The sequence below is a fragment of the Chamaea fasciata genome, unplaced genomic scaffold (genome assembly GCF_029207755.1).
Source record: "Chamaea fasciata isolate MVZ Bird 193981 ecotype frontalis unplaced genomic scaffold, bChaFas1.0.hap1 SCAF_2, whole genome shotgun sequence".
In the NCBI taxonomy this organism is placed as follows: Eukaryota; Metazoa; Chordata; class Aves; order Passeriformes; family Sylviidae; genus Chamaea; species Chamaea fasciata.
The window spans coordinates 110,563,824-110,590,744 of NW_027094087.1; the positions used below are offsets into that span (position 1 = coordinate 110,563,824).

Consider the following 26,921-nt stretch of genomic DNA (forward strand, 5'->3'; position numbering starts at 1 on the left):
CCATCCCTGGCAGTGTTCAAGGCCAGGCTGGATAAAGGCCTCGAGGAACCTGGTCTGGTGGGAGGTGTCCCTGCCCATGGCTGGGCTTTGGGACTAGAACAGCTCTAAAGTCTGTTCTAAACTCTTAACAAATACGATTCTGGGATCTTCCATGGCTGCTTGAGCCAGTGTGGGAACAGGCAGAGGAATCGCTCCAGCAGAGTGCAGGGAGAGAAGACTGATGGATGTGAGGATTTCCCTCAGGGACAGGCCAGAGCCGACCAGTGCTGCCTGTTCCCATTGTGCTGGTGCTGAGAGTGGAGCAAGGAGGGTGCAGGTGATGCCCAGGCAAGTTCAAGCACAAAATGAAGCTGAAGCTCAACCCCAGGTGAGCTCAGTGCAGGGCTGCAGCCTGAGGGGAGGAGGAGGAGGAGGAGGAGGAGGAGGGCACAGGGTGCCAGCAAGGCAACAGTGTGGGCATGAGGAGGGCACAGGGCAGCCTCATTTCAGGAAAACGACGGCGTTCCTCCAAAAAGAGGGAAGAGCAGGACATTTGGGGGAGGTGGGACACAACATTTCCTTGTCGGTGCTGGAAACTCCATGCAAAGCTGGAAACGGAGCAGAGGGAGAGCAGCTGCTGGGCAGAGCCCCTGTGGTGACAGGGACATGGGGAGAGGGTGCAGCACTGCTGTGTGTCCGGACTGGGAGCACAGGGACCATCCCTGAGCCCCACAGGAGCTGTCCCCTGTCCCCACAGGAGGGAAGAGCTGTACTGTCAGCTGCTGTGCCCAGGAGGAGCAGTGCTGGCCTCTCCCGTTGGATGAAGGGAGCAGGGATGACTTGTAGAGGTCAGGGATGAAGTGGATATGTCCATATTTATTTTGGGAAGTCATAAAACCGCTGAAGGGTTGGGAGAAGGGAAGAGGCACCTCACCATGGCGGCAGCAGGGAAGGCTCAGCTCCCAGCCTCAGAGTATTTTACAGGGCACTGCCAGGTCTTGCTGCCAGGGACTTTGTTAAAGGGCTAAAAGGCTGCCCCTGCCTGGGAACAGTGGGGCAGCGGGCACACACAGCAGCTGGGGGGCATGTGTGGACCTGGGATGAAAATGGATTTATCATTGGAGCCCTCTGCCTCCCTCCTTGTCCTGCCCCTGGGCTCCTGACAGGCAGTGGTTCCTCTCTCACAGAAGGCAGCACACTCCACTTTCTGTGAGGATGGAGCACTGCTCTCGAATGACATCCCTTAATTTTCTTTTTTTCTCATAGGAGGTATTTTCAAGCTGTAGGACAGAGAAATTTAAAAGTAGCAAAATCCCAGGCAAGGGTTAATGGATGGGCTAATGGGTAAACAAATGGGCTAAAGCACTGGCTCCTTTAATTCATGGAGCTGGAAGATTCTTGCAGGAGTCACACCCGAACAACTCAGCCATTGCCAGAGTCCCCGGGAGCACTGAAACGTGGCGTGAGAGAGAGAGTTGGCTGCAAGTACATGCAAAGACTTAAAATCATTGAAAGAGTCAGGAAGGGACGCCACAAGAGGAGATTGAGAGAAGAAGTAGCCCAAGATGTGTGCAGTGACATGGCTGGGCTGTCATTTCGTTCAGCCTTGTGGGCACGGAGAAAATGAACAGCCATAAAGGATGTTTTCACCCCTTTCCTCCTCTGTACTTTTCATCACCAAATCACCGGGAAACTGAGTAGTCCTTTGAGGAAAATGGGCTTTTCTTGTGGCAGTGGTCAGTCAGCTGTAGCTGTCCAATGCTTATGCTGAGTGGAACATGTAGTTCATGTCCCGGATGCTGCTGGAGCTTTGATCTGTTCAATTTTAACATACATAAAATTTAGGGGTTTGGGGTTGTTTTGTTCCCTCAGAACATCACTGCCAGGGGGCTGTCCCACAGGCTGACCTTCAGCAACTTGAAGTAATCTTTCTGTGATCCTGAAGTAATTCAGTAATCCTTTAAGCAGTAACTTGAAGGATTTTTGTGGCACCTGGAGAAGGCTGAGAGGTGGGCAGTGGGTGCAGAGAGGGTTTGGTCACCTGTCTGCAAGCAAGGTTCAGGTGTGTGCAGAAAGGACCTATTTAGGAACCAAAGTGTTCACTCCTTGGCTAGGAGTGAACGTTGGCTCCTGGAGGACAAGTGAGCCACCAGGAACAGCCTCATTTGGGTTGTGATGAAATCCAAGGCCAGAAACTAGCAGCCAGTCCCAGTTGCCACATGTTTGGGGTTTTTTGGGGGTTGCAAGGGGGAGGGTGGAGGATTTTTTAAGAGTAGTAGCACTAGGCAGGGTATCCAGTGCAGTGATAAGAGCATCTGCTGTGGTTCCAGTAGCTGAAGGCCTCCTTAAAGGTCAAATGCCTTTATAGCTGAAGATCTGGAAATGTATTCCAGGGGCTCAGGCAGGCTCAGGGCAGACTTACAGCTCAGTATTTACGTGCAGGACTTTGTCTTGCTTGAGATGCCAGTGTTATCTCTTGCCCTGGATTAAATGCTGATTTAGGGACATACCCACTGCAAACAGAGCAGCTCTCCCAGCTCCTGCGTTGGGCACCAGGAGGAAGGAGGAGGAGCAGGGAGGAGCTGGCACAAGAGAGCAAATTATTCCAGCCCTGCCAGAGCAAGTGGCTGCTGGAGTCTCCTGGACTGTGTGAACCTTTCAGGAGCACAGCAGCTCCTCTCAGCTTTCCCTGAGTGCTGTTGGAGGAGAGCCCAGGGCAGGGCTGGCTGCTCACCCACAGCCATGGAGAGAGGGCAGGCAGCAGGAGCTGGGAATGTTGGAGGGGGTTTAGGGCTGCTGCTCTTCAATATCTGCCCGTCCTGTTACCTCCTGATGCTTCCAAGGCTGGTGCAACCCTGGAAACCTTGTGAGAGCACCCAGAAAGGTTTGGTTTTAGGTGGCAAAGTGATTGTAATTATGCTTGAGGAAGCAGCCCAGGGATGCTGATATGCAGCCATCAGATAAGGGTGAGGATACAGGATGCCTGCCTGGGAAATTTAAAAATAAAAAATTGGTTCTAGTGACAGATTGATGGGGTTTAATGTAACTGAGAAATAGCAGTGTGGGCTCGGCCCAGGGGTGCCCCATGGCACATGTTTTGCATCAAAATACTGAGCTTTGGCCAAGAACCAGCCCACAACAGATCCTGGGCAGATGGACATCTTGGGAGAAAAATACCTCAGCTCTACATGAAATAGGTTTCTTTCATCATTATCCATTCCTGCACTCAAATGCAATGAGAGTTTGGTATTCCTAAACATGGATGAGGGAAATTGCTGTGAACTGTGTGTTGTAACCACGTGATTCTAAGTCAAGTTGCAGCCTCACATTTAAATCCTGCTTCAGCATCTTCATTCTCAGGAAGAATTTCTTCACTGAAAGGGTTGTCAGGCATTGGAAGGGGCTCCCCAGGATGCTGCTGGTGTCACCTTGAAGTGTTCAAGAAACAGCTGGATGTGGCATTTAGTGCTGTGGTTTGATTGGTGGGGTGGTGTTTGGTCAAAGGTGGGACTTGATGTTCTTGAAGGGCTTTTCCAACGTTAATGATTCTGGGATTTTTTGGTCTTTCAGCTTTTACCCATGTTCTCCAGTCAGAAATTCTACAGGGTTATCTCTAAGCTAGATACAGACATTTCCCTTGTAAAAGAAAAGTTAGAAGATCAGGGGGAGAAAAAATCCCAGTTTTTGTGGGAAGCATCTTAGTGGTGCAAGAATACAATTTTTTTCAAAGGTAGCAAATGAAGAAGTAGAGGAGCAAATTCTGGCAGGGCAAAAATCTGGGCAGGCAAAAAATTGTTTGACCGAGTGTTTGGTAAACCCCCCTCAGTTCTGTTAACAGAGAAACAATGTGTGTCAGTAAGTCATGATACCTCTGAGAAGCTGCTTCAGCAGCTACAGAGTGAAAAGCAAAGGTGGAATGAGTTTTCCCAGCACCGAGCAAAATGAGTTGGCAATTATCATAAGTGCAACTTCAGTTCCTAATTTCCAAAATCAGTGCAAAATGCTGTTTACAGAGCTCGATGGAGCCTCTAGCAATTACAGCTGTGTTATGAAGAATGCCATGGCTAATGCTCTCTATGGCTTATTTACACAACCACGAGATGGGAGAACATAAGACAGCATATGAATGAAGTGCTGCTGTGTTTGAATAGGTATTTGATTGCCCTGTGTGTGCCAGGAGCCGCCTTTTTTCAGCTCTCCCTGGTGTTTCCCCACCTCCCGTCCCGCTGGCGCCTGCAGGGTGGGAGCCCCGGGCCCTGCCAGCACAACCCATGGCTTCCTTCCCTCGGGGTCGTGGCCACGAGATGTTTGGGGTGTGATGCTGTGAGCTGTGTGCATTAAGGTGGAAACTGCACCAGAAAAATCAATCTGGCCTCCAGCACGGAAACATTCCCGGCCCCTGCCCTCAAACCACCCCCTGTCCCCCAGCAGTCCATCCCAGGGGTGCTGGGGGACACAGGGACAGCCGCTGCAGAGGTGCTGGCTGCTGAAGGAGGGTGCTGGGGCAGCTCAGCTCCTTCCCTTGCTGCTCATCCTCAGCCAGGCCGGTGGGTGCTGCCAGGAAAATGAGGAATGCCGCGTTTCCCCACACAGCCCTCTGAGCTCTGCTGAGAAAGGGTCTTGGGAAGGGGTGAGGAGGTTTGTGCTGGTGGGTTTTGGTACCTGGAGAGAGGATACCCTGCACTGCAGGGATGGTGGGTACAAGGCAGCAGTGGATTATGTGAGTTTAAAAAGCGGATTTTTCTGAGGAGAAGGGACGTGCATTTCTTCTCATCTTCCAGAAGCTGGGTGGTGTGACTGCTTCTGAAAAACTTGAATACACAGAAAAAAAAAGAAAAAAAAATCTCACACAGAGAGGAAGTGCTGCTCAGTGCTCTGTGTCTTTTTTTTGCACCTCCTTCCTCTTCCAGTTTGTTTGGCAAGCTATCTTGCTTGAGATCTGCCAGAGAAGAAGCCCTCTTTCTCTCTATTCTGGCAAATCGCTTCACTTCTTGAATGTCTCCTGTGCCTTATTTGTGTGCTCATTTTGGTGCTTTTCAGTGGCTGTGCTCATCTCTCCTTCTCAAAATCCCTCTCTTTCTCTTCACATTTATCTCCATGCTGTCACTGGCAAACATCCCTAGTGCAGCCTTTCTATTCATTGACACACTCCTTGTGTCTCAGCCATGCTCATCGTCTTCTCCTGGTGGATTTAATGCTCAAAGGGGTGGAAAAATTTGGGTTTGAAGAATAGGTTGGCATTAGGAGAAACTTCCAGACCAAAGGATATCGTAAAGCAATTAGCTCAACACTGTAGGTAGGCCTGTGCCTGTCACTGATAATAGCAAATCCACTGGGATACAAGAAAAACAGTTTTTTTTTGAAACAGGCTTTTTATTTGTCTGGTTGCAGGTGATTCATTTGTTTGGGCTGTCTGAGAAAGCATTAAAAGTCTTTAAAGTTTTAAAAACTGGAGGCATAACGTCCCTCTAACACGCCTCCACCTTAGTCCCCATTACCAAAATGCTGTTTTAAATGTTGGTTTGACTTGAATTACTTTGTGGTTCTCTACGTGTTTCTTTCACATTTGCTTTTTGCCGTGCTAAAATGCTCTGAGTCATCACTTCCCCGCCACACAGAGAAGTGTGGGAGTCTTTCCCTCCTCTGCCTCCCTCCTTTGCCCCCCAAGGTTATTGACCAGTGGTTATTGAGTCAGCAGAGGAAAAAAACCCATGGCCCAATTAGTAAAAAATGAATTAGAAAGAGTTGTATTTTTTTTTCTTTTCTTTTTTTTTTTTTTTTTTTTTTTTTTGCAGTGAAGCCTCGTTCACAGTCTCTGCTTTCTTTACTGTATTTGTTGTACCTATTTGGATGACAGGTTCCCCAGAGCAGAGTTCATCTCATCAGATGTGCAGAAGCACAGAAACCCTCGTGCCTTGGGTCCTCTGCCCTCACATGCTCCCTTAATCAAGCTGGAATTGGAGGACCCACTGATGGTTTGGGTGACCAAACCTGTTTTAACCTTTCCCTGTTTCTTCTCTTTGTAATTTCTTTCACCTTCTCTGGGTGCACCAGGGGGAAGTTTTTCCCACCTCTCCAGCTGCAGGGACTTCGAGGAAAGAGTTTCTCTTGCCTGCCCCAAGCAGCTGAAGCGGCCCTTGTGCCCATGCAAAGCTCCTCTGCAGCCAAACCCCTGGGGAGGGCAGCTGTCCCCTGGCACTGGGGACATCCCCTGGGAGCAAACAGGGCTGGGGAAAGGTGTCCTCCTCCTCCTCCCTGGCTGCCTGTCCCTGGGCAGAGCCCCACTGGCTGCTCAGCAGTCCTCTCTCATTTCAGGTCAGAGAACACTGCTGTCTCCATTTCTGGAGTGAGGAATTGTCCCTTAGGAAGGAGTCTGGGATCTTTCTGGTCCTCTGAGAGAAGTGACTCAACTCCAGTAAACATAAGGGAGTGAGGATGGTTGGATGGAAAAACAGAGAGAGCTGTTTTGGGAGAGACATCAAGACAACTTGGTCATGGAAGTTAATTTCTCCAAAAACCCAAGAAGGACACGAGAAGACAGGAGGAGGGACTGTTTCCTGAGCCTTTTCCTCGCAGTTTCACCTGGGAGGAAAGCAAATTCTCTGAGCCCAAGGTTTCCAAACCCTTAAAAAAGTAAACAAAAGAGCAGAACAACTCTCTTGGACCATTCTGACTCTGTGAGAGGAGAGAAACCTGTATCAATCCACGTACAGCCACTGAAAGCTGTTTCAGATGTTGAAATAAAAAGTCTCTCGAGGGTACCAGCCCTTGAAAATTAAACCAGATGCATTTTTGCCAGATAACTTGCTTTTGATTATGATGCAAGTTTGTTCTGAATGAACATTTCCAGGCATGCAAAGTGGCTAATCTGGCAAGCCAGCACTTTAATAGATCTGGGATCTCAAAGCTCCCATGTGCCATTACACAGTGTTCTCTCCCTCCTACTCACAGCTCTGATGTTAAGACGGCTTCTTTGGATCAGGATAAGGTTATTTCCTTCAAGTTGGGTTTGGTTTGGGGTTTTTATTCCCCAAAAGGAGATATCAGTGAAAAATTAGGGTGTTTCCTTGAGAAGACAGTGAGTCATTAGTAGCTGTGTTGAAATATCTTTATTCATAAATATTGTAAAATTATTCACATCTTTAACTTCACAGACACCGCAAAACTTAAGACTCCTTTTCAACTGAGAAAGATGTTTCCTCAGTCATGACAAGTGGGGACCTGACCACAACCTGGGACATCACCCCAGGAGCCCCAGTCCTTGTTGCTGCCATCCCTGGGACATTTGGAGTTCCCTTGGGCTGGCACACTGGGCCAAATCTCTGGTGTTGTGTTTGGGGAAGAGAGTAAGAAACAAGACAAAGAAGGATCCTTGTCCTGTTGTGTCCTTGCACTACCCTACAGTCCCTGGGGAATTTCTCCTCAGGCTCATGACATCCTGCCAGACTGACATCTCCTGGGAAAACCCTCCCACGCCTGTGCCCCTCCAGGAATCCTGTTTTCCTCTGCACTGTGCTGAAACTCCAACTCTTCCCAGGCTCCCTGAGCTCCCTGGAGCCTCTGCTCTGCTCCTGGTTTTCTCCCCATGCAGAGCATCTGCTCTGGATGGAATCACACCCCCCCTGGGCCGGGCTCCTCACTTGCACCCACTGGGTGCTACTTCCACCCGTCTTTCACCATCTTTACTGCAAAACAGCATCAAAGTCTTAGTGCGCAACTCCCACCCTCCCTCATGTGCTCCTTGCTCTCTCAGAGGGGAAGTTGGGGTGGGTTTTACCTGATTTTAGTCTCAACAGAGTCACTTAAGCTCTTTCTCCTATTTCTTCTTTGAAACACCGCCTGTGAGTGTCATTGCAAAATACTGATTTCTTCATTCCTTGGGCTGCCTTGCTCTGAGATTTCCTGCTGGCCTCAGCAGCTCTCCTGGCAGACTCTGTGCCTCTGATGTGTTTGAGAAAGGCTTCATTGTCGGCCTCCACGCTGTTAGCAAGTCGCTCCTTGGATTTCTCTTCTGGGGCTGCCTAAACTGTAGCCTTGCATCTAATTTGCCTAATTTCTGCATCTGATTCCTACTTTTTGAAGGGTGTCTGTTTGGTTAGAATCGCTCCCTTGTGCTGCTGTTCAGCCACCTGGGGTATGTGTGCGTGTATTTTTTATTTATTGTCAGCACACATTTACTGTGAACTTCTCATGTGGTGTCTTTAAAGAGATCCCACTGTTGCAGGGCTCTTCAAGAGAAACTTGGGCAGAGATCACAGCAGATCCCACTTTCCCACTGGGCTCCATATACGGCTTAGAAAAAGGTATGAAGCAGCTCTCAGCTGTTCCTGCAACATGCAAATCCAGCCTCCAAAAGTTTCCCTCTGAATGAGCTCACTCCTCTGCCAGGGAGCCATCCCTCCATCCCTGTCCAGCAGCAGGAGGGGATTTGGGGGACTGCAACTGAGGGCCTTTGCTCCCACCTGCCCCAGAAGCAGCTCGCCAGTGTCTCAGAGTGTGCTCATGGATCTGGGTCTGCAGCAGGGAAAAGGGAACCTGTGGTCACAGCTTTTCCAGTAATTCCTGATTTTTGCCTCCGCAGTACTGAGAGTCCTCTGTCCTTTAGCTCAGTTCTGTGTTTCTATCAAATTTATGAACAACCCCTGTCAAAATCCCATGAACATGGACACCTCTGGGAATGACAGTCTTCTGAAGGCTCTGATCCAGTTAGAAAAGTCCTGGTTTTTTTCCATGCCTTTTGACCTTTTACACTTCCTCTTTGATCTGCCAGTGCTGAACTTTTGTTTGAAATTTTTTTTTATAAATATATACATTTTTTGGTGGCACCTCAAGGTCATATTTGTACTCCTGTCCTCCATTCAGAAGCTCCTCTTTCCTGCCCTCCTTCCCCAGTAATTTTATCTTGCTGCACATGCAATCCTCCAGTCATGCAAAAGCTGTATTTTTAGACAGCTCTTCTTGGCTCCTGCCTAGGGACGTGCAACCATAAAGTTCATCACTGCCTGGCCAGCCCTTCCCTGGGGTTGGTAACCCCAGAATTCCTTTGTGAATAAAAGTCAAACTGCTCAACTTCAGAGAGCCTTTCCCTAAGCACTTTGACAGAAAAGTCAGCAGCTGGGGTTTTTTTTAGATTTTTCTGGTCATTTTACTCACAGAATGCAAGCAGGCCACTTCCTGCAGGTTTGGTTTTTTCTTTCACACCTTGTAGACATAAATGGTGTTAATATTTGTCCCCAGTCAATGCAGCCACTTAATGGAAAGTCCCAACACCCCTGGCCCTGCTCCTCAGGCAACTGCTCCTGTCCTTTGGCACCTGGGAGGTTTGATCCCTCGTGGAACAAAGGCACCCCATGGGTGGTGGGGTGCCTTTGTGTGGTGGAAAGGGACAGGCAGAACAAGCAGCTCTGTGAGTGGAAACAGGAAGGGATGAGTAATTGATTTCCTGAAATCTGGACAATTGTTCCCATCCCCTCTGAAGGGATTTCCATTTGGAAACACCAGCACTGATGCAGTGACTCCTTTCAGGGATGTCTGAAACGGTGACAGGTGCCCTGACTGGGTGCAGAGATGTTTAATCCCAGCACTTGCCCCCAGCAGCACCATTGCACCAGTACCCTTCTCCTCTTGTCCTTAGCAGTGCCTGAACAGTACACAAACCCCTGGTTTGTTGCTTTGTAGAAATAGTGCAAACACAGAAAAGCACTTTATTTCCTTCATCTTCAGGTATTGGGGAAAAAAATGAATGAATGTTTACGGCTGCTCCAGGCAGAGCAGAGTGAACACTCAGAGGCGATCTTCTCTCTTACCCTTTCTGCACCAAGAATGTGAACAAAGGGAGGTTTCAGTCTCTGTGAAAAGTCTCTGAATTATTCCAAGTGTCTTGATGATTTTTTTCAAAGCAAGAGAACCCACTATTTTACGGCATCACTAGAGGAATGAATCTGACAAGCCTTTATCCAAATGAACGTTTAAATTTTGAAAGGGAAAAAAAAAATCCTGTGTGACTGACAAGGTCCTTTTCAAACACATAATATGCTGAACCTTGCATGACATTTCTGTGGGCGTTAAGTCTAAAGAGCTATCTTTGCATGCAATGGAGCAAATGAACTGTGTGAGGTGAGGGCTGTCGCTCCGTGCATCCTTGCTGAGTAGTACTAGAGCACTGTAAAACCTGACAAGCTGCTTCTTTTAAACCTGCCTGTCCTCAGGGAACAGGCTGGTATATTCTTGTTCTTCAAACACCTGGAAAGTTTGTTCTAGACTAACTGTTGTCATTTGTACTCTGTGTTGCAAGGGATAGATATTGTGGGGCTTCGTGGAAGAGCAGAAAGGTAGAATGATGCAAGTAAAGCTGTGACTGAAACAAAACTGAAGATCTTTATCAGGTGTCCCTCCCTAGTTTTCCACCCTAGTTTTCTCCCCTCTTCACTCTTTCTGGAATTTTGGATCATCCTCACCCTTCCTTGGGGTCTCTTGTTAGTTGTTCAGGTCATCCTAAAACCCCACTGCCCCCACTCTGGCTGAGCCCATCCCCCTGTGAAGGAGAGCAGAGGAGTCTGCCCATATTCTGTAATCCATAAGGCAGAAACAGTGCATGCCTCTCCCAGTCCCCCAGCCTGGAGTAGCTGTTTCATTTAATTTTCCTATCCCTGAAATTCCTGGGTTTGTTTTTTTGTTTGTTTGTTTGTTTTGTTGGGTTTTTTTTTTTTTTTTTTTGTATTTTCAGGATGGCTACCAAGCTCCTTTCAGCATTGAATTAGGGGAACAGAGGGTACAGTAGCAGACAGAATCACCTATTAATCAAATTAATGTGTCTTGGTGAGGCAATTCAGAACACCACAGAGCTGGTTCTTGTGATTTCATAACATCTCATGACACTCAATATTTTTGTTAAAGCTCTGCTTTCCAGATTCATGGGATGATGGGAGAAGCTGAGGAAGAATTAGCAATAAAGCATTTGGAGCACCTGGCTGTAGAGAATAATTAGCAAATGGGACCCAAGTGCACCCCAAAGTCTCAGCAAACCAGGAGGCAAATAAAAAGCACCTGCAAACAACTGATGTTGGCTGAGCTTGCTGGAAAGCTGCATGAAATGTGCTTGACTGGCTGCCCCTGTGGACTGGAGCTGTTGAGTGGTGGTTCCAAGTTCTCCAAAATGCCACAACATTTTCTGGCTATCCCCTTGAGGGAAGCTGGGAGCTGGCAGGGAAGGGAATGTGTGTGTGTGTGTGTGTGCAAAGTGTGGCAAGAAATTATCGCCCACCAAAAGCTATGGAGTGGGAACTCTGAATCTCCAACCCCAACGTGTCAAAATACACTGCTAGTCAAAATAAGGCAAAAATACAGTTGTCCAAACCTCTTGACACAAAAACTTTAAAAATATGTGGGACAAAGGGCACTAAGAGAGACACCTGAGAAGTAGCTGGGCATAAAGGCAGCTGCAGACTGCCCCCAGATAAAGGAGGTGCTGAGTCTGACTGGGAGATTGGTGGAAGATCTCTCCTGCCATTCCTGTTCTGCTGTGGAAACAGCTGAATTTGTTACCAGGAACAGTTTGCAAAGGCTCGAACAAAGCCACTGACAGAAATAACTTGAACACAGAGAGGAAAAAATTGCTTGAGAGTTCTTTTGGGAAGGATTAGGTTTTAAATAATTGCCATTTATAAGTTAAGTTCACATCCTTTTGGAGTTTGGCCTACTAGGATTTGAAGGCTTGACTGAAGCTGGCAGACAGGGTGGGCACTGATTCCGGGGTTTGACTGCCAAGAAAAAGGAAAATATTAAGAGTAAAAATTGGCAATTCTGAAAAAAAAGAAAAAGAAAAAAAAAAGAAAGAAAAAAAAAAAAAGAGGCCAGGGAAATATAGGGAAATGAGATTTAGTTTAGGAAAATTATTGTTCTCTGAGCCATGGGCTGATTTTATGCTGGCTTATTAGTCACAGTTTTACATGAGCCTGGCCTTTGTAATCAATGTCTGCAAAGAAACTGGTGGAGAACACAGCTCCCAATGCTTTAATAATTTATAAATCCACAATTTCGTTATTTTTAATCATGAGTGGATTTTTTATTTAAATCGGTATCAAAGTCTATTAAAAGCAGCGGGGAGACTCCTCTCAGCTTTAACAACTTTGATTCAAGCCCTGTAAAAATAGATGCTACGTGTCTCAATGCTTCTGCTGCAGCCTTGCCAAATGAGTCCAAGCAGCAAAATAAAACCAGAGCTCCTCTGTTTCTGACCCCCAGCTCTTTAGGATTGTGAGTGACCAGGGCCTCTGTGACACCTCTCTGTCCTTTTGCCCAGTGCTGGGCTATTCCTGAGGGATCTGGGCTTGCTCCTGACATTCTCTAAGGTGCCGAGCACACACACCCTCTCTGTGTTTCCAGCACAGTGTGGGATAATCCCTGGAAGAAAAAGGGCCCAGAGCTAACACCCAGCTAGCAGGTAAACCCACACCCCAAGAGGTTGGAGATGCAGACAGATTCAATCAAACCTGATGGAAGCAGGTTGTTAGACAGCCTTGAGGATCTCAGTGAAGGACGTTTTTCTTTCTGGAAGAGAGCCATGATGTAGAAATAGACTGAAACCAGGAAAGAGGGCCGCAGACACAGCTGAGGCTGTATATTTAAACCTCTTTGCTGCCTGACCATCTGGGCCTGCAGCTAAACTTACCTACAAATCGTTTTCAATGTTTCTACATCTTCAGAGGTAAAAGATGCTCACGATACTTTATGCCAGGGAGAAAGGCAAAATAATTGTCCTGAGTCAGAATTTCCCCCGTGTCAGACCTGTGTGTGCGTGGTTTTGGATGCCCAACCTGTTCCATCAGCCTTCACCCCCACCTGCCTGGAGCCCCAGGCTGGATGTTCTGTGTGCACAGAGCCCCTAACAGCCAACACAAAATCTGGATTTGCATTTCTTCTCTGTACAACACAAGTCAGAACAACCACTGGCAATGAAAATGCTCTCACATCTTTTTATGTTGTTAACAACTTTTTTTTGAACCATAGCTAGAAGAAGACTCTTTCCATGATGAAAATTCTTGTGGATGATCCAGAAAGCCTCATTTCTCACTCAGCTCAGTCAAATTTGCTCAGTGACTCTCGCATGCCTGGATCCCAGGAGAAAGCCCCAAACACAGGTGAGGTCTGTCTGATCACTACACATCAGGGAAGGTTTGGTGTGGGCTTCTGACACCTCACAGGGAGTTCATATTAGGGAGACTGACAGATTCCGGGTGAGAAAAGCTGTGTTTTGCCACTTTTGCAACCATCTCATGCAAAATGGGGCACCTGGATCTTTTCCTGGGTTGACAACTGCTGTGAAATGAGTTCACCACCCCAAATTTTAAGTGCCTAACTCACTCCTTTAGGGACTGGCTTAGTAATTCCTCCTCTGGAAGGCAAATGGATAAGGATGCCTGTAGCTCTTTCTGGTCAGAACTTAGATCTCCCCAGCTCTTGGGGGGTGCCCCAGCACCTACACTGGAGTATTGAAATGTTTGGCAAATCTTGTCAGGCTCAGTGTAAATTAATGTCTCATCCTCTGCCTGTGTTCTTTCTCCTCTTAAGGTAATTTTCCCATCTGAATGGTTTTGTGCAAATGGTTCCTTCACTTTAGAGAGAATAATGTGAAAACATCTGCTGAACAATCCCATCCCAGAGCTTGGTTTTCTTCTCATCTTAAACCAAAGCCCTGTATTAGTCTCTGATTACTGTCCATTGACTTGGGAAAGACTAGAAGCAATTATATTTGGGGATTAGAAAAATTAAGTCTCAAGAGCCATGGAACCTTTGAGCTTTTTAATGCTGTTGATTGTGTCTTTCTGTTCTGAGTGCCATCAAAGTAACAAATTTAAATATTTTATAAAAGTGAGCTGTGACGGGCAATGGTACAGAACTGATCCGATCGTTCAGTTTGTGTATGATTAAAAATACTAAAAATAGCCACAGGGAAAATCTTAAATGCTTCCATCCATCTGCCCATTCGTCTGTCCATCCATCCACCCATCCATCCATGCATCCATCCATCCATGCATCCATCCATCCATGCATCCACCCATCCATGCATCCACCCACCCACCCCATATTATTTATATATCAACTCCATCAGAAAGAGTTTCTTGGCAATAAAGATCCTCTGTCTAGTTGGTTGCGAGCATCCTGCCTTGCTTTTCAACAAATGGCATGGGAAACTCTTCCGAGGCCAAAACATGTGAACGAGATTTATTAATCCTGTGTCCCCTTGTCAGACACGACAATGATAATAATCCATAAACCCCACATCATGCCTATACCCCACGTAACAAACGCACCTCTGGGAGATGAATAATAAATCCCACTCTGCTCCCTCCTCCTACCCCGAGAACGCCCCAGATTTAGGGCAGCTTTTTTCCAGATGGTTCCTTCTCTCTCCTGGCACTGGGAGGGGGCTGACACTGTATCAGAAGGGCCGCTGTGTCAGTATTTGTCACTGTATCTGCAGTCGGGGTAGCGGTAGGCGAAGCGGGAGTCGCAGGAGCGCAGCGGTTTCAGGATCTCCGCCAGCTCCGCCAGCTCACCCAGGCCGCGGGCGCAGCGCTGCAGGAAGGCGTCGATCCTCCCCTGCACGGGGGGCTGGAATTTCCCTGCCAGGAGCTTGGGCAGAAGGTCCTGACACACCATGACCAGGCTGTGCTTCTCCCTGATGGAGTCACAGGACACCAAGGCAGACTGGCAGTCCACAGTCAGGCAGCTGAATATGTCTTTATACTCCTGTTGGCCATCGATCAGCTGGCTCCCTGTTGGGGGACAATTAAACTGCTTGTTACAAACTTAACAGTGAGCTCCTGGACAGTCACAGATATCTGCACCTCTGTGTTAGCACGGGGTTTGTTACTATCCAAAGGATGTGACCACCTTTCACTAGAAATTACTCTGTGCTGAAGCTGTGTACGAGCCAATTTTCTCGCTCCTGAAATATGTATATTTTTCTGAATGACAGAGCTCTGCCTGTCAGAGGAACTGGAGACGAGTCTGTCAAGTCAAGCTGACGCAGAAAAAAATGAGAGTTGGAGTACAAATCTAAAATGTGGTAGTTCCTACAAAAAACTACCACGAATAGCCAGACCTGTAATTTTTTTCCATGTTAACCAAAATCATTGCAACAACAGCTCATCTAGCTGGAGTCAAGTCAACAGCCATAGCTGTTGGGGTAAGAAAAGGAAATCCAGTGGAAAATTTTCTGACAGCTGCTTCTGAATATTTGAGACCTACTCAGCTGAATGTGTGAGCTGAGGAAAAACCTTTTGAAAATATGAATATTCAAAATGAAACTGCTAAATTACTGGAAGAATAGTCTTTGACTAGCTCTACTTGCAGGGGTAGACCAATGCAACCTGTGAAAAGTGAATAGTAACCCTTGTTTTTATGTAAAAGTGACAAAAGGGGGATTTTGTTATTATTGTTATAATAAAAATAACCATTATTAGTCAATGTGATAAATGCACATAAAAAGGGTCCAATTCAATCCAGTATTTAAAACAAACAAAATCACAAAACTTCCGCTTGCAAATATTGACATTTTCGTGGCAAAAATTTTATAATTTTTTGGGAAGGCTTCAAATGAGAGCATTCAGCACCCCATGCACACTGAAAGCTGCTGCCAGCTACAGCGTGGTCACCAAACCACCGACTGCACAGACGAAGCACCCGTCGCCTTCCCGACTCAGAGCCAGGATCCAGGAGCTGCTGACGGTAAATCTCCCTGTGAACTTCCCATTATTTAATTTAGCAAGTGGTGTTTGGTTAATTAAAAAAGCCAAAAACAAAACAAAACAAAACAAAAAAAACAAAACCAAAAAAGGCAGGAGTAGAGCCAAGGGTGGAAGGGGAAAGATTTCTCTGCCCTCCCGTGACAGATGCGCTGCCACGGAGCCCGCTGAGTACCTTCCTCCTTGTCGATGATGCCCAGCGTGCTGGCATCCCGGATGAACAGATGCCCGTTGCTGAACACGCCGAAGGTGCCAGCGTCCACGTGGGTGAAGTAGAAGAAGTAGTTGAGGTCGTTGGTGGCCATGGAGCCCAGCACAGCCAGGAGCTGCAGGGCCAGGTCCGCGGCCACCTCGGGCGCGGCGCCGAAGAAGTCACGCAGGGGCCGGGTGCTGGCGCTGACCAGCAGGCGCCCGCAGGAGCCCAGGTACCGCGGGAAGGGCCAGCCCTCCACGTCGGGGAAGATCTGTGGGGAAGAGCAGGAATGGGGGGATTGCCCCTGTGTGGAGTCCCCCACAGCCCCTTGACATAATACCCAGGGTCTGGCCTTGGCAGGACAGGTTATAGAGTCACCCGTCCAGCCTGAGAGAGAGAACTTTAGGAGTGGAGCTGGAGCCTAGATCCCAATAAGCCTCTCGGGTGGAAAGGCCGCTTGGGAAATTCAGGCAGAGCAGTCAGGCTTACACATCCACACACACCACGTGGCTAACTCAGCTAGGAGAGGCAGAAGGCCTTGACACCAGGTCAGTTCCAGCAGGTTTATTTCTGGGAGCTGAAGGGAAACCCAGAGCCAAGAGGGCGAGACATCTGCTTGTCCCCGCTTAAGTATGGGGTTCAGCAGCCAATGACCTTGAGGTGTGGGGGCAGAGCAAAGGGCAGGTAAGGTCAGTGTCCAAAAAGAAAACAGGGCCAGTCACTGGGGTCCCAAAACCAGTGGAGACACAGAGGAAAAACCAAAGGGCCAGGGGCATTAGGGGGGTGGAGGAACTAGGGCAAACCATGTACAGAACACCATTGGGAAGTTCACCCTCTCAGGCTTGGCAGGTAACTATGGTCTGTCCTGCCAAGGCCAGACTCTGGGTATTATGTTGAGGGGCTGCAGGCATTCCACAGAGAACCTCCCAATGGTGCTCTGTACATGATGCTTTGCCCCTGTTCCCCCCCTCCCTAATGCCCCTGCCCCTCTGGTTTCTCCTTTCCTCTGTGTCTCCATTGGTTTTGGGACCCCAGTGACTGGCCCTGTTTTCCGTTTGGGATACTGACCTTACCTGCCCTTGATTCCACACCCACTCCTCAAGATCACTGGCTGCTGAACCTCATCCTTAAGCCTGAGACTGGCACATGTTCATCCCTTTTTGCTCTGGATTTCCCTTCAGCTCCTGGAAACAAACCTGGCTGGAACCGATGTGGTGTCAAGGCCTTCTGCCTCTCCTTGCTGAGCCAGCCACGTGGCGTGTGTGGATGTGTGAGCTTGACCGCTCCGCCCGAGTTCCCCCAAGCAGCCTTTCCACCAGAGAGGCTTATTGGGTCTAAGCTCCAGCTCCACTCCTAAAAACCACGATGCAACACCCCTGCCCTCTGCCCTCACTCTCAGAGTGCCCCTTCTGGCTCCAAGCAGCAGGGTTGTGTTTTGGTTTCTAAGTCAGCCTTGTGACCCTTCCTCGCCCCATCCAGCCCTAGCAGCTGGGAAAGGGACTTAATACCTCATCCTGGAGGAGTGAGGATGCTTATTTTTTTTTTCTTATGGTCCTTTTCTGTAACAGAGGAAGAATCTGGTATTTCGAGGCTTAATCTGTAAGAGAGACTAACTGGAAAGTCCAAGATAATAATAGTTTTCAGATTCATGAAAATTTTAGCCACAGAACAGCTAATTTTAGGTGTCTTTGATGCGTCCCTCATGAGCAGTGAACAGATGAAGTCACAGCTTGGAGTTGAGGTAGGGCTAAAGCAGTTTCTGCTAATTGGTGAGAACTGCCAGGTTCATTTGTAAGAGACTTTGCAGTCTCAGGGGCAGAAGTGGTGGGTGTTTGCTCCAGTGGAGACACCTGGGCTGGGCTCCCTGCATCCCTGCAGCTCCTGCCAGCAGCACAGTTATCCCAGGTGGAAACCAAACCGTGTGACTGCTGAGCTATGCCAGCACAAAGCTTTCTGTCATTTACATTAAAACTCATCTGTGTCCCCAGCACCCCAGACCCTGCCAAGCCATTATAAACTCATCCGGTTTCATGTTTAAGGTTACTTCTCCCTTCTGCTTTGAAGGCATTCTGGGCGACTGTGTAAAATCTACCTTTTTCTCTTTGGCATATTTTTCTCATCTCTTCAAGTTGTATTCCCATGTCTTCAGAGTGCTAAGGGCCACAGGTTCATGGCCCAGTGACCCATAACTGGGGAGGCTGAATGACCCCCAGGAGCCTCCCAGAGCACGAGCACCATTCCCCCTCCCTGGGACCACGCAGAGCCCTGTGAGATGCTGAGTGCAGCAGTGGCCTGGGGCCAGAGATGGATGATGCTGTGCAGCACTGCCGTCTTCTCTTCATGGAATCATGAAGGGTTGCAAGAACCAGCAGTGAGGACTAAAGGTGGGGTGGGGAAAGGTGAGGATTCTCCATTGGAAACATAAGGAAAGAGAGGAGCTGCATGCCAGGCAGGTCAGAAGGGGTCCAGGGGAAGGGTGTGAGGCCTCCCAGATCACCACCTTCAAACCCAGACTTTGGAAACCCAGAGCCAGTTACCAGTGGCAGGCAAATTGAAAACACAGCGCTGGCACATGGAGCATAGGAAATCATGCTCTTTCTCTTCCTGTGATTTTTTGTAATGCATTAGCAATGCACACCTAACACTTTAAAGCATTGGGGATGTGTAATAACTGGATTTCACAGTGCTCTAGTGCAATAATGCACCTGCGGTTCCCTATCTCTCCCCAGCCTCACAGACTGATGCAGGGAGCACCTCATGAGTCTGCCTGGCTCCAGCCACCCAATCCCATAGAAGAAACACACTTTTTAAAGGCCAGGGAGCTAGCAAAGGCCAGGGCTGGGACTCCTCTGCACCTGAGGCTGGCAACATCTCATGGGAGGGTTTGCCTGTGAGGGGTTGTTGAGTGGCGTTGATGCTTTTATTGTTCCTCCCTTCAGCCCACCATTGTTTATGCTTTTGGGCCTGAAAGTTGTCCTTGGTCTTCAGCAGGAAAAGGATTGGTTTTGTCTCCCTGCTCTGTGAAGAGAGCTGACTGACACTTAATATGAGGCTCAGAACTGCACCCCTGGGTAGCACAGAATCGGAAACACAAGAAAGCTACAACTTAAGGCATCGGTGTTCCAAGCTGGGGCAGGGTGGCAGGTACCTGTAAGAGGATAGGGTGTGAGTTCACTGCCAGGGTGTAGAGCAGGCGCAGCTTGTCCCTGTCTGTCAGGTGATCCATGTAGATGCTGCCGGCGTCCGGCACCTCGGCGTAGCGCCGCACGATCCTGTCCAGGAGCCGCTGGGATGGGCAGCGCAGCAGGGGGCTGGGCAGGCCCTGTGAGGGGGGAAAACAATGGCAGAATCACAGAATCACTAAGTTGGAAGAGATGTCCAAGACCATCAAGTCCAACCCAACCCTAACCTCAAACCATGGCACCGCGTGCCACATTCAGTCTTTTCTTAAACACATCCAGGGATGGTGACTCCACCACCTCCCCAGGCAGACCATTCCAATACTTTATCATCCTTTCTGTAAAAACTTTTTCCTAGTATCCAACCTGTATCTGCCTTGTTGTAGCCTGAGACTGTGTCCTCTCGTTCTGACTATAACCACCTTTCAGGGAGTTGTAGAGAGTGATAAGGTCACCTCTGAGTCTTCTCTTCTCCAAGCTAAACAGCCCCAGCTCCCTCAGTTGTTCCTCACAGGCCTTGTCTTTCAAACCCCTCACCAGCCTCGTTGCCTCCTCTGGACGTGCTCAAGCATCTCAACGTCCTTCCTGAACTGAGGGGCCAGAACTGGACACAGGGAAAACTTGGCAGGGGTGTCTAATTCCAGCCTGAGACACTTCAATGTACTTGTATTGTGCTGGGGGTGTACATGCTCCTCTGTGCCCTGCCCACTGTGCCTCTGTGTGCTATGGCACAGCTTTGAAGGTTATGGGCCAGCAGGGCATCTCACCCTTCCTCTAGGAAAAGATCTGTGCCATCTGAAAATGCCATTTCCCAACTCAGGTTTCAAGAGTGGCCCCCATTCCTGGGCACTGCAAACCTCATATTCCCCCAGCCTGCACAGCACCACATCTCTCCACATCCCTCTGCCTGGGTTTTCAGCCCTGGCATTCCTGGTGGAGGCCCTCCAGTTGTTACAGCAGTGAGTCACTTCCCTCATTAAATAATCTTCCGATCGCTTCGTTGTTTGCTTAACCTGAGAACAGCTTTCTTGGAAATACTACTTGCTAAGGTCAGTAAACATGCTTTAAAAATGTAAATAAACATTGTGTGTGAGTATAAGCACAGGATATGTTTTCTCTCTGATAAACTCATGCATTAACTATCAAAACCAAATAGCCTGTGTGTATTTTTTGTAAATACAAGCAACACATAGAGAACTGTTGGGCTAATGGAATCAATTTTCACTGTATTTTACCCTTCAGATTTGGAGGTTTGGCTTGTAAAATTGCATGAGCAATTTATGGCTGGGATAAATGGCATAGAAAATTACAACTTCAGAGTCAAAAATGGCCTTTCTTTAATTTTTCAGTTAGTCTTCCTTAACAGTCAAGGAGAGTTTATATATGGAGGGTTGCCCACAGTGGCACAGAAGCACTGCCCTGCTATGCCTCTGCAAGGGAAGGGAATCAGGTTTTTTTAAGCCTCTTTATTATAAAAAATCCCAGTAGCCAAATTTACTCTTTTGGGTTTTGTTTATGATTTGATGGCTGGGAGATGGTCTTGGGAGGAAAGGGAGGTGGAGCTCACCTTGCTCCCTTGCCATCCTTCATGCTGAGAGCAAAGATGTGACGCAGCATCTCCCCAGGTCAGTTGGTAACTCTGAGGTAGCTCCTGCTCAGCCCCTCCTGTGCGAGCTGTTCATTTGGCATAAAACACTGGATCACCCAGCCATGACAAAGAAATAAAGAACCATGGAAAGACACTTTCCCAGTTGGAGGAGGAATGGAGGGACTAGATGCCCCATGTCTCTTCCTCTCCATCCCTATTGGCACCGGTGAGATTCCAACCAATCCTTCCTTGGCCATCAGTTGCACAAAACAAGTCCAAAATGCCAATAGCTTGTCAAAACTAGCTGAGAAACTCAACCACAACTGAAGTGTTGTTTCAGGAAAACCAAAAAACCTTTCTTCCCAAAAATAAGAAAACATTTGTCAAAAATAATTCCACTCAGTTCCTGTTGCAAGCCTTCATACACTCCTGTCCTCTGGTGTAGCCTTATCAAGAAAATATTTTCTCAATTAATTGTCTAAAACCACAGAAGGGGTGCAGGGGGAGGGATGGTTATGGATTTCTGTTTTACAGCACTTGCAGGAACATTGTGGCTCACTCTCTCACGTTCCCTTTGGAGGAGAAATGATTAAAAATGAGCAGAACAGAGCTGTGTTAAATAAGAGATAAACGGTGGAGAAAGTCTCTTGCAGCTCTGTGTGTATGCAAATATTTGCAGCCGAAGTTAGAAAGTCTTGCTGCTTCCAGGAGTCTGCAATGCAAAAGCTGAGACCCTGAAGAGTACACAGTAGGAACATAAATCACAGCAGCATGGAAGGCATGGATGGCGTAATTAGGGTTTTTCTGAGGTCAGAGCTCATCCTCTTAACAAAAATGTGGGGACACACTGCCTGTGGTGCTCATCGCTGCTGGATTCCTGAGGAACTGTTCCAGACACATCAGCAGAGGAGCAGGGCTGGGTGCTGCCACTTTTGCATCAAACATTGGTGCAGCTTCCTACAGTTTAATGAAGCCCTGACCCACAAAAACTGGGCAATGGGGCCTTTTGATTTCAGCAGGGACAGTCAACAGCATAAAGCTCAGCACCTGCTTGGTTGTTTCAATGGAGAGGGGTCTCACCCTCTTGCAGACTGATGGAAACATCTCCACAGCAGAAAAGGAGCTGGAGTTGTAAAACTGTCAGAAAAAAACTGTCAGTGGAAGAAAAATGTGAAGAACACATCCTCGAAACACTGGAGATACAGATTTAGCTGAGAATAGCTAAAGTCCTTTGCAGTGACTTATCACCCCAGAGAATAAGAACTGACAGACAGTCTGATGTATTGTTAGTGATTGATATGGAAAGCTTCTTATTTACTTTGATTAAATAGCCACATTTCTAGATCTGATAATGAGTAGTTCCTGCAAAGCCTTCCTGCACTCAGCTGTGAGATTTCAACCCCTGTTACACAGTACAGGATGCATTTTAAACTCCATGAGTTCATGCATATGCATATGTCATGAAGACACACCCAGAATTCACTTGGTTGTAAAGACAACCGGTGGAAAGACACCTTCTTTCACAGAATTCACAGAATGACTGGGTTGGAAGAGACCTTCAAGATCATTGAGTCCAACCCAGTCCTAACACCTCAACTAAACCATGGCACTGAGTGCCATATCCAGTCTTTTTTCAAACAGTCTTTTTTTTGCCCTGTTTTCTTTTCAGTCATCCCAAGGAGGGGTGGCCCACACCAGGAGCACAGCTGCCTCCTGCCCCATGAGCCACTACCTGGGTCCAGCTTCACCAAACTATCAGGTTTAGGATGGGTTCCAGGAGGAAACCCTTGGATGCAGGTGTCAAAGCACCTACAGCTCCTGGTGATGTGAATCCAAGGGTTTCCTTAACTCCCAGAAGAAAGAAGGTAAGAATGCCCTGAGAAACTCATCCCCACTACCAGAAGGTTTATGGAAGTCCCTGATGATGAGGACTGGGTCAAAGAAGTTGCAGGTCCAGGAGGTGGCTCTGGGAGCCCCATAGTGCCCATCCTTCCCTAGGACAGACAACTGGACATGTGAGTGAGCTGCTGCCCCAGTGCAGCAAGAAGAGACGTGGACTGGACTCAGAGGCCACATAACCAGGGTGCTGGTGCATCTGCTGTGGGCAGGATGATGTGCTGGTCAGCAGCTGATGGTCAGGAGCTGCTTGTCAGGAATCACTGGTCAGTAGTCCCAAACAGTCCATCCCAGACAGAGGGTCTGCAAATGCTGGATTTTCACCCTGGCACTGCTTTCCTCTGTCTGGCTTCACCATTTTCCAGGCTGTGCTTTGTAGGCAGGGCAGTAAATTTTCCCTGGGGGTGATCTGTGCTGAAACAAACTTGCTTTGTTGCCCCTCCAGCAGGAAAGCACCCAGAGTGGTTTGAGGTGACGAGCTCCTGGGCGAAGCAGCGGGTGCAGGCTGAGCCCCAGCTAAATCCTGCTCATCTCTGAGGCAGGCTGGATTTTAAGACTGAAGACTTTGCTGCATCCAATAAAGATTTTCATTGTGGCTGGTGAAATAATCGCTGTGGCAGGCGGCTCAGCTGATGGCTGGGTCAGGCAGGGCAGGCAGCGTTAAAGTGGAAAAACATTACTTCATGGTTTGTCATTTTGATTCGAGCACGTTGTGGTTTGTCGTAGTGCTCTGTCTATCAGACAAAATTACCTGGGCCCATTAGCTTTCCCCAGTGCTGCTATACAGGATAAACTGCAGGGAAGGGAGAACAAGCACTGCTGTGTGATTGCAGCCCTGTGAAACAGGGTGGGCATCGTGGCAGGCCTTGGGAGAGGTGTTCTGTTAACACCTCTGAAAAGAGGGAGAGCAGGAAAATAGAGCCATGAGAGCAGTTCTGCAGGTAAGTATTTGCAGAGACACATGGTACCCCCACAAACCCCTTTGCAGTGGCTCGTGCTGGGTTACCAACATATGTTTGCACAGCGAACACTGCAGAGGGGCAGGGGTGCTGGGCTGGGTGCAGGCAGAGGAGCTGGTTTCCAGAGGGAGGAGGGCAGGTGGGATGGCCAGGGAGGAAGGGGATCCCCATCTCCATAGGGCTGGATGGATGGGGAGGCCAGACTGTAACCTGTGGTGGCCCAACACAGTGGGGCTGGGATGGGGCCTCCCACAGACTCACACACAGACTCACACACACATTATGACTGAAATGTTGTTGCCACTGGCTGTTTTTCAGTTAAGACCACTGGGAGACCAGAAGCCATTTTGCAGAGCACATCCCTGATCTTAAAAAGGGATTGCTGCTGAAATTTGGTGGTGGCGAAGTAGGTTCCAGGGTCTCTGGATCACTGTTTCTCTGTGTGTTCAAATCTAAATGCTGTTAGAAGGGATTTAAATTCCAATTTTTGTTTCTCTGATTGATTTACAGAACCGAAGGACCATAAAAACATGAGCAGGGCAATCTTGCGGCTGATGTGCAAGGTCTTGGCCTCCCTGCAGCCTTGCATGCCCTTTCCAACTAAAAAGCTGCAGGGGTTGATGAAATGTCCCAGGGAGTTTGTCACTGGGCATGTGCCCTCAGGCTGGCCCTGAGCTCACTTCAGAGCAGCCCTGGAGCTGGAATCAGCTCAGCTTCCCGCGGCTGCTGCACAGGGAAATTCCTGGGAGAAACTGGATAGGTGCAAAGCCCGGGTGCCCCAGCCAGGGTCTCTGCTGGTGCTGTGTGTGCACATGTGCATCCATATATGTGTGTGCGCCTGTGTGCGCAGCCCAGCCAGCTCAGCTGGCATTTCAGACTCCGAGAGGACAGGGTAGGGAAAACTATAGCACATGAAGAGCCTTTTAAGGAGAAGGATTTGGGCTCAGCTGATGATTTAGCTTTGCAGCAGGTCTGAGATACCACAGAGCCACATTTCTCCAGTTACTTTTTCACCCAGCTCAGCAAATGGAAGCTTTAAGGTCTCGATTCCTTCCCTCTCCCTCAGCACTGTGGGGTGGGCAGCACAGCTTGGCACAAACACCTGGGACATTCCAGCAAGGCTGGAGCACCTGGCAGCCCAACTCTCCCTCCTGCAGGTCCCTGCAGGGCTGCCTGGGGGGACAGTGGTGGCCAGCAGGTGCCTGGGCAGCTGCTGCCTGCCAGCCTTAGGAGTTGTCCCTGCTCACAAGTTCAGGTGAGGGATGCTCTGAGTGGAAGTGATACACCATTCCTTCTCTCTAATGCCTCTTCCAAGGTTACTAAACAAAGTACAGAGTAGCTTTGCTCCAAAAATCTTTTCCCTGTCACGCCACCTGGAAGGGTACAGACTTCAGGGTGACCTGCTGGACTGTCAGTGGTTTGGGTGAGTCCTTTTTGGTGCAGCCCAGGCACAACCCCGGTGTATCCCTCCCTCTCTCTCCTCAGGTGTGCTGCTCCACAGGATAACAGAGGAAGAACTAAAGCAGCAGCATAGCTTTAGCGCTCACCAAAGCTGAGTGGATGCAGCGAGCAGCTGCCTACATAGAAATATAAATGAAGTCACTTTTCACAGTCATTTCCCTCTTGGAATGGGAAGAAGTACTGGAATAATCTTTCTTTGTCTCTCAGGGTCTTGTTCAGCATATATCCAACCTCCACCCTGGCCCCTGCCCCTTTCCAGTGGTTATTGCAAACTTTTGCTGTTGTTTGGGTGGGGTTAGGGGGATGCCCTGTGCTGTAGCAGCCCATCTACCTGGTGGTGGTGACCCACACTCACTGTGCTCCTGTCCTGGCTTCACCTGTGACACCCCAGGACCGTGGGAGAAAGGGCAGTGTGCTTTTTAGTGCCTGAGGTCATTTGCTATGGATGACAGGAGAGTGAGTAATCGAGGCTTTGGCTCTGACTGCCCATGCCCCTTATCGTGCCAGCCACAAGCAAGCGAGACCCACACTGACTTGGCCCCTAGCCCAAAGCAAAAACACTTTCAAGGCTCTGGCTGCCCTTTTGGGTACAACTTTATGAACAAAAAAACCCCCAACACCTGTAATGCTGAGACATGATGGAAAACTAGGAAAAAAAATAATGGCAGCAGTCGCCCCACTGGAGATGTCACCATGTCAGTGTGCAAAGCCTGTTGTTATTTTCCTGCCTGAAGCCACCTGGTGCTATGGTTTTCCACAGGACTTCATCTTCAACCTGCACAAGGAGCCAGGAGCTGGGGCCAAGCCCATCCCAGCCCTAGACAGGCTGTGCCATGGCATGTGTTAAAGGAAAGACTAGATGTGGCACTTGGTGCCATGGTTTAGTTGAGGTTAGGGTTGGGTTGGACTTGATGATCTCAATGATGATGATGATTCTGATTAACCATGTCTGGGGAGGGCTTGGCCTTCAATGTGGCACTTTTCTTCCCGTCAGGGCACCATTCTGCCTCTCCCCTTTGGCACGTGGCCTTGGCTGGGGGCACACAAGGCTGCCCCATCTCCACCGACCGGGCAGGATGACCCAATCTCACCCTCCAACCAGCAAGATGCAACCACAATTTCTAGTATCTTAGTAGTTCAACAGAATGGGGGAGATGTTGGGAAAGATGAGACAGGAAAACCCTACAAATATGATTGCCTGCGAAGAAATACTGAAAATATAAAACCTGGGAGTGAAATAGAAATGAAAGCTAGCTTTGAGATGTAGGCATGGCAGGCAGGAAGATAGTGATTGACTGGAGATGGCTTGAGTGATAGCAAACAAAGGGACACCAAAGGACCCAAGGGTGTAGCCCCACCAAGGTATCAGGGAAAAGATAGATAAGAAAGTAGCCTTTAGAGTTTAGAATACAGAATGATATGGTAATATAGCAGTTCTCATAGGCTGTATGCAAAGTCTGTAGGTTTTGTATCTCGCCCCGGTTGGTCACTGTAAATTAGAATATTCAACACAAAAGGAGATATAATGTATTGTAACAAAGACCCTCGCTCTCTTACCCCTTACTCTCTTACCCTTGTCTCTTACCTCTTGCCCTTGCTTCTGCTCTCCCTCTCTCTCTCTCTTTCTCCCTCTCTCTTTGGGGCATCCCTTCAGCCGAGGCTGGTGGCTGAAGGCAAGGCCCTTATACCCACGACCCCTGCAATAAAACCACGTGTTCCTAGAGTGTCCCAGGTCTGCAGAGTTCCCTCTCCCTGCCATCGACGGAAACTCCTACACATATCCCCACGAGGCCCTTTCCACACCCCTAAACCGCGTGGGCCTTGCTCTGCCCCGTGAGAGGGGAGCATTGGCACCGGAGCCACAGGACACAGACCTGGACCAGGTCGGGCGTGAGGCGTTTGGCCCTCAGCCACTTC

General features: G+C 48.6%; 1 protein-coding gene across 1 annotated transcript in view; it reads right to left on the reverse strand.

The window, feature by feature from the left end:
- Positions 1-13,765: 13,765 nt before the first annotated feature.
- The window catches only part of DIPK2B (divergent protein kinase domain 2B), a 19,281-nt gene continuing 6,125 nt past the window's right edge, over positions 13,766-26,921 (reverse strand). Inside the window, exons 2-5 of the mRNA XM_066177066.1 lie at positions 26,879-26,921; positions 19,070-19,243; positions 15,904-16,192; positions 13,766-14,756 (exon numbers count right to left, since the gene is read on the reverse strand). The exon at positions 26,879-26,921 is cut by the window's right edge and continues 222 nt beyond it. Coding sequence (XP_066033163.1) covers positions 14,437-14,756; positions 15,904-16,192; positions 19,070-19,243; positions 26,879-26,921 — 826 coding nt within the window. The 3' untranslated portion in view covers positions 13,766-14,436. The remainder of the gene's footprint in view (positions 14,757-15,903; positions 16,193-19,069; positions 19,244-26,878) is intronic.